Raw genomic sequence first — 6,584 nt, forward strand, 5'->3', positions numbered from 1 at the left:
ATCAAATAAAGCTATGTGTGGTTGGAAAACTTCTAATTTACACAAAAATATGTTATTAACAGGTAATCTTTTTCTAATTTCCTCGGCAGCAGTAATATAAAACTGCAAACAATTTTGTCTAATAATAGTTGTAACATCTGCATGTCCTTCTTCTACTAACTGACAAAGATATTCTTCACATTCTGTTCCCAAAGTTATATTAGCAAGATGGTTCTCTTTTTCATGATATGATATATTTGTATCAAGCACATTTCTTAATAATTCTGTCCTTAAAAAGTTTTGAGAGATTTACACGAGGAAATTAACGGATCTAAATTGTAGCAAATGAATCCTTGTTTCATGAGCTTGGAAAAAGGCATTAAATGAATTTAAAAAATTTAAAACATATTTTAGAAATAGGAAGTACGTTTTAGTATCTACATTTTGCATCAAAGACAATAAATATTCTCCAGACCCCTTTGCTTTTTCAACCACGACCATTTCAGTAAGGAAATTTCTTAGTGTATCCCACGACTCAAGAACTCTGTCAATACATGAATAACGCGAAAGCCAGCGAGTTTCGCATAACTTCAAAATTTTGTGATTGGTATCTTGAAAACATTCGCAAAATTCATTGAAAATAGCTGAACGCTTTGGACTGCTGTTAATATAACTTGCAATTTTTCTCAGAAATTCTTCGCAGCTATTAGGCATTTTAGAGCACGCAGCGTGCGCAGCTAATGCAGAACAATGGCAAGGACATGAAAATGTTAATAATTTTTTGCATTTTGATTCAAGTTTTGTTTTGAGAGATAAATATTTTCCTGTTATAACAGACGCATTGTCGCATGACAGAGCAATAATATTTAAAAATGAAATTTGAAGTTTATGCATTTCAGTATAAAATGCATTAAATAACTTTTCTGCACTACAATCTTTTGCATCAATATCAATTAACTTAACTAATTGTGACCGAATATCTAAAGTTTCGCGATCAACATATCAAACAAGAAACGTCATCCATTTTTCATTTGTTATGTCAGATGTTTCGTCAATAAAAACAGAAAATTTATTATTTTGTATATGTTTTACTACACGTTCTGTCTCAACCAGACACAAAACATTCGAAATAATCTTTGAGCATTTCGTTCGACCTAGACGCAAGTTTTTTAAGACATTAGGTTTATCTCCTATGATTTGGCAAAGCTTGACAAGTCCTTTTGCAGCTTGAATCGGAATATTAGATTCAGTAATGTATGCGGTTACTCGGATCTCCGCTGATTTTACTTCCTCATCAAACGTCAAAAGCGAATTATCAGTTTGCGTATTTAAATCTGCAGATTTAATACAGAACCCATGAGTTCGATTTGTTCGTTTCTGTAAGACTTTTTTCAGATTTTTTTCTGTGCATTGCGGATTCTGCGTGTAGATATATTTGTGATAGACCACCAGTTGAAATAAAAATTGATCTGTCACAAATCAAGCAAAAAAATACGTTTGCGTTGTTTGGTACTTCGCGTAACCAGAATTTAAAATCGTCTATGTCGAGTCATTGTGGCCTAAATATGTTCTTGCTTTTTTATCTTGTAACTTTTTATTATCAGTACACGAAACATTTTCTTTCATATTATTTTTATAACACGCAGAATCCGCATGTCTGGAAACGTGTGATGAACACGAAAAGTTTTTATTGCATACGTTGCAATAAAAAAGGGTGTTATCAGATGGCACTTGGCGTATCCAAAGTTTATAGCGATCGTCGCTAAGCCAAGCTTGTGAAAACTTTTGTTTTGGTCTTTTCTTTACTTCATCACACGTTTCCATCTTGAATAAGAAATATAATAGAAAGAAAGTAGAATATAGCAAAGATATAAAGGAAATAGCAAAAAAATTGCAAGAAAAAGAAAAAAAACAAAGAAAAATAAAAAGTAATAAATGCAGAAATATAAAAGGAAAAGAAGAAGAAAAATAAAGAAAAGAAGTAAAAAAATAGAAACAGAAATTGAAAATATTAGAAAATTGGGTTTTATACCGTGAAAATAAGCGAAACTGAAGAAGAGCTACAGAACGTGCAGGCGATCAACAAGACAACAAAACGTTCCTCTGCAACTTGCAATTAAACAAATGCGCATTGACTCATAGATCGCTCCGCACCATAGATGGAGGAAGCGAGCCGCATGTACCGACAGATAAGACGGTAACGCAAGGCATGTTGAGAGTGAACAAATAATAATTCGATTGAAGAGGTCAATTTAAAATATCATATAATTGATATATATAGTGAAATAGAGGTATTATATAAATATGAATTAGGTCAGTCTTAATATAGTCAGTTCTCATTTTTAAGATAATCCAAAGTACAGCTTTCAGACATTATTATGAAAAGACCATGTTATTACACCAAAATATGCATTTATAAATTATAAAGATTGCTGATAACATATTGAAAAATTTGATAAATATTTTGATAAATAAAAAGTGCAAGATTACGAGCATAAAATATCTTTCATATTGATTGTCATGTAGAAGCGGTAACCAATATACGATTTATTGCTGACATTAATATTACACATTTTATAAATATAGATCAAATAATTGTAAAAAAAAATAAATATTTTAAAACTTTCCATTTCTTTATTAATTTATTACTAATAATAAACCGCAAATATAAAATAAAAACTGAAAGTCATCGTTTAATTTTAAATTTTTATGAGTCATTAAGTCAGTAAATGTATTCCAACAATATGTACAGATATTTATTAAAATAAATGGATTAAAAATATATAATCGTATATGGTAAATAGAAAATATAAATTACGCAGTGTGCTGATAATGTATAGTAATATATTTTTATTTAAAAAAATGTAAGAATTCAGAAGTCGTTTTTCTAAATTAATAACAAGATTTTTTTAGAAGAAAGCGTACAAATTGGCCAAGAGTGGATTTCTATTATTTACGCTTTTTCTGTTTTTTATTTCTTTACTTAATTTATATAGTTTATTTTCAGAATAAAGATAATATAATTTTATTAGACATCATTTATGTAATTAATAAATTTTACTAACATTTTTTGTTGTTAGTTTCATTACTTTTAAATAATTAAGAGACACACGATAGAGTGTATCGCGCCTACTGTGGGAAGGGATATTTTATTGTCATCTGCAATGTTATAATGGGTGCGTTCGGGGAGCGCGCTATTAGCGCTATTGCATCATTCTATCTTTATCGCTCATCAAGTGTAGAACAAGGATAGAATAAGCAAATAGCGCTAATAGCGCGCTCCCCGAACGCAGCCAATATATACCCAGGAAAAAATGGAAGAGATCTGAACAGATTTGAGCAGATCTCACCAGATCCAATCCACTCAGATCTGGTTTGATCAAAATATTGGCCCTATCTGATCAGATCCAATCAGACATGAGTAGATCCGAGCAGATATAAAATAGATTGTTCTATTTTATCATATCTGACTCTGTCTGCTAGAAACGGATCAGATCTACTCATGTCTGATTGAATCTGATCAGATAGGGCCAATATTTTGATCAAACCAGATCTGAGCATGGATTGGATCTGATGAGATCTGCTCAAGTCTATTCAGATCTCTTTTATTTTTTCGCGGGAGCTGTAATATAATAATTAAAAATAATATATGTATATATGTAGCAAATATTATTTATTAATATACTTATATTCTATATGTTTACACGGTGTATTATACAAATAAATATATTTAATATCACGATTATAATATTGCACACCGGTTTTGTAACCTTTATATATAATATATATATATAAGTGTGTATGCATGTATATATGACGTAGAAATCATTTAGCATTAATTATAAACTTAAAAAGAAAAGAAAATAATTTAAATCAAAATATAAATGAACCCAAACAATATACTAAAAGTACAGAGACTATATAATATTATAGAGTAGTAGTAGAATTTGAACAAAATCAGATATTCAAAATGAGGCATATTTGGCATAAAATATTCATATATACGTACAAAAAATATTAAAAATATATAATAAAAATGTAGAATATAGTCAAGTGTAAAAACTTATTTTTCTTTAAATAGTTTTATTTTTTGCTGCTTGTCTTTTTAGTTCTCCGACCTTCTGCGTCATCGCTTGTTCGATTTCTTTTACACTCTGTTTAGGCCAACCTTTCTGTTGGCCATACATTATCGAAAAAACTGTAAATCATAAAACGATATTACCTACTAGCTTTCATATAAAACTTATATTTTTTTAAGTATAATAAACTTCTTTTTAATGTATACGTCACACTTTTATATTGTTATTTAATATAATATGTATTAATATGAAATTATTTACACACCAATTATGGCGTCTTTTGCAACACTGTGTAAACAGTCCACTTGTACCGGATTTTGCTGTTTTGTCATTCTGGGACTTTGACCTTTCAGCGTTGATGTAACGATTGCCTCGGGTTTAAAAACAGCAGGTATTAATTGCCGAGCGGGATGCGATGCTTTTTTCGCCGTTGAAAGAACAGCTTCTAGCATTCGTTTTTTGCAAAAAATATTATTTTCTAATAAAACCATCTAGATGTAATAAAAAAGTAATATACGTACGTATTATAAAAGAGTACCTTTTTCAACTTATTGTGAATAAAATAAAAAATTGTGTTTCTTAAATTTCGGTCTGAATGTTGTTTTAATTTATATATTAATAAAATATATATAGTAGAAAACTGATAAAATATTTATATAAAATGCAGTAAAGCTTACTTTATCGTTTACCCAATCGGGGCCAAAAAGTTGCTCATCGTTGTAATAATAATTTTGGACTTCATGGTCGCTAAAATTACTTGGGCTTTGAATAGGATGATCTTTTATTAACTTCTGTTTTCCCTCATTTTCACTTGCAACGCTAGCAGTTTCATCGTCCTACATCTACATGTTGTCGTTTCTGGGATTCGGTATTCGTATTGTTATATGCTATTGTTTCATCGTCTACATCTACAAGTTGTCGTTTCTTGGATTCGGTATTCGTATTGTTATATGCTGTTAAAAAATATTTACATAAATAAACAAATTTACCAATAATTTTCGTAATTTTTTGTGGAGGGCGGTATTTATAGACGAATCTTATTTCAAGACCGTCTCAAAAGTATAAATGTCTTAAGATGCTAATACGGCTCTGTGATTGGTTGATGACATATTTTAATAATAAGATCGTACTTATAAGACGTTCTTAAATATAAGAACCAACTATAAATACCGACCTAAGTATTATGCTTACACTTAATTCTTTGTGTAAAAACGTATATTACATAATTCATTTTTTATAGAATTATTTTTAATTTGTCATAAAAACAAGCCAGTATACAAAAAAAGTTTATATATAGTTATGTTTTTAGTAATCATGTTTGTTAATGAAGAGAATATCGCAATTGTGCGCATACAAATGGTAACGGTGTTACAAACATACGCATGCGCGCATTCCAGAATGATAGAGGAGCCGAAGCGCCGACTCACACTCTCGATCGATACGCGAACGTGTGAACATATAGATTTTAGATCCGCTCCTGTACTCTACTTTGCCTGAATAAATTCTAACTTTAATACTGCAGTACCTCTCGCTACACTGACATAACTACAGGTTATGGGCCCAGTGACTCACGCGACGTGTTCGGCTTAAAAGTGAATAGGCTGGGATTAAAAAATGGCAAACAGTGATAACGTGCAGTACAAGATTCCGTTGTTTGACGGAACAAATTTTGGAAGCTGGAAGTTTCGGATGGAGACCCTCCTGAACGAGCTGGAGCTCCTTGAATACACGGAGAAGGACTGGACGGAAGGAGTGATGATACGGGAGGAGGACGCGCCGACCACGAGGACCACAAAGGAACTACAGCGGGCTAAATGCGAGACTGCTGATAGGAAGTGTCGTTCGCAAATCGTTCAAAGGATCGCAGACAGTCACTTGGAATATGTGAGAGACTGCAAATACGCTCGCGATATGTGGAATGTGTTAGTTACGACGTTCGAGAGGAAAAGCATCGCAAATCAGCTGCTTTTAAGAAAGAGACTACTCCTGATGAAATTCGATCCGAACGGTGACACGCTTGCAAACCACTTTCTGAATTTCGATAAAGTGATTCGGGAACTTCGATCGACGGGCGCAACACTCGAAGAAACGGACCTGGTGTGCCATCTTCTATTAACGATGCCGGCGGAATACAATCAAGTTGTCACGGCGATAGAGACAATATCGGCGGAAAAATTGACGATTGCCTTTGTGAAAACTCGTCTGCTCGACGAGGAAGCAAAACGCACGGATCGGGGAAAAAAGAAGCATTCAGTGGAACCTGCAAATGCGTTCTCGGCACGGAAAGGATCCTCGGGCTGGAGGCCGTCGAGAGGCGGAGGAAATAAGTCTAAAGTACAGTGCCACAAGTGCGGGAATTACGGGCACGTGCGCGCGGAATGTAAGAAGCCTGAAAAACACGAGAACTCGAAGCAAACACGGCGGTCGGCTCGTGCGATCACGACGAGGACGGTTGCCCGGAATCGTGTTTCATGGCTCACACGGGTGATCGGTGTTGTGATGTGTGCGGAAAAATGCGGTCGGCTA

General features: G+C 33.1%; 1 protein-coding gene across 1 annotated transcript; it reads right to left on the bottom strand.

Moving 5' to 3' along the window:
• Positions 1-4,052: 4,052 nt before the first annotated feature.
• Positions 4,053-4,543, bottom strand: LOC143896702 (uncharacterized). Its single transcript, XM_077404701.1, has 2 exons — positions 4,324-4,543; positions 4,053-4,177 (listed from the first exon to the last, which is right to left on the bottom strand). Exons 1-2 carry the CDS (start codon positions 4,508-4,510, stop codon positions 4,053-4,055), a joined length of 312 nt encoding a protein of 103 aa, XP_077260827.1. The 5' UTR covers positions 4,511-4,543.
• Positions 4,544-6,584: the final 2,041 nt, after the last annotated feature.

This window comes from Temnothorax americanus, unplaced genomic scaffold (assembly GCF_048541705.1).
Source record: "Temnothorax americanus isolate GAGA-0224 unplaced genomic scaffold, ASM4854170v1 Scaffold192, whole genome shotgun sequence".
In the NCBI taxonomy this organism is placed as follows: Eukaryota; Metazoa; Arthropoda; class Insecta; order Hymenoptera; family Formicidae; genus Temnothorax; species Temnothorax americanus.

What these genes read in the sequence shown, in the direction of transcription:
- LOC143896702 (XM_077404701.1), bottom strand. Translation starts at nt 4,510, where the DNA reads ATGCTAGAAGCTGTTCTTTCAACGGCGAAAAAAGCATCGCATCCCGCT. An exon ending in TGCAAAAGACGCCATAATTG is followed by an intron (nt 4,178 to 4,323) that starts GTGTGTAAATAA and finishes TATGATTTACAG; the next exon opens with TTTTTTCGATAATGTATGGC.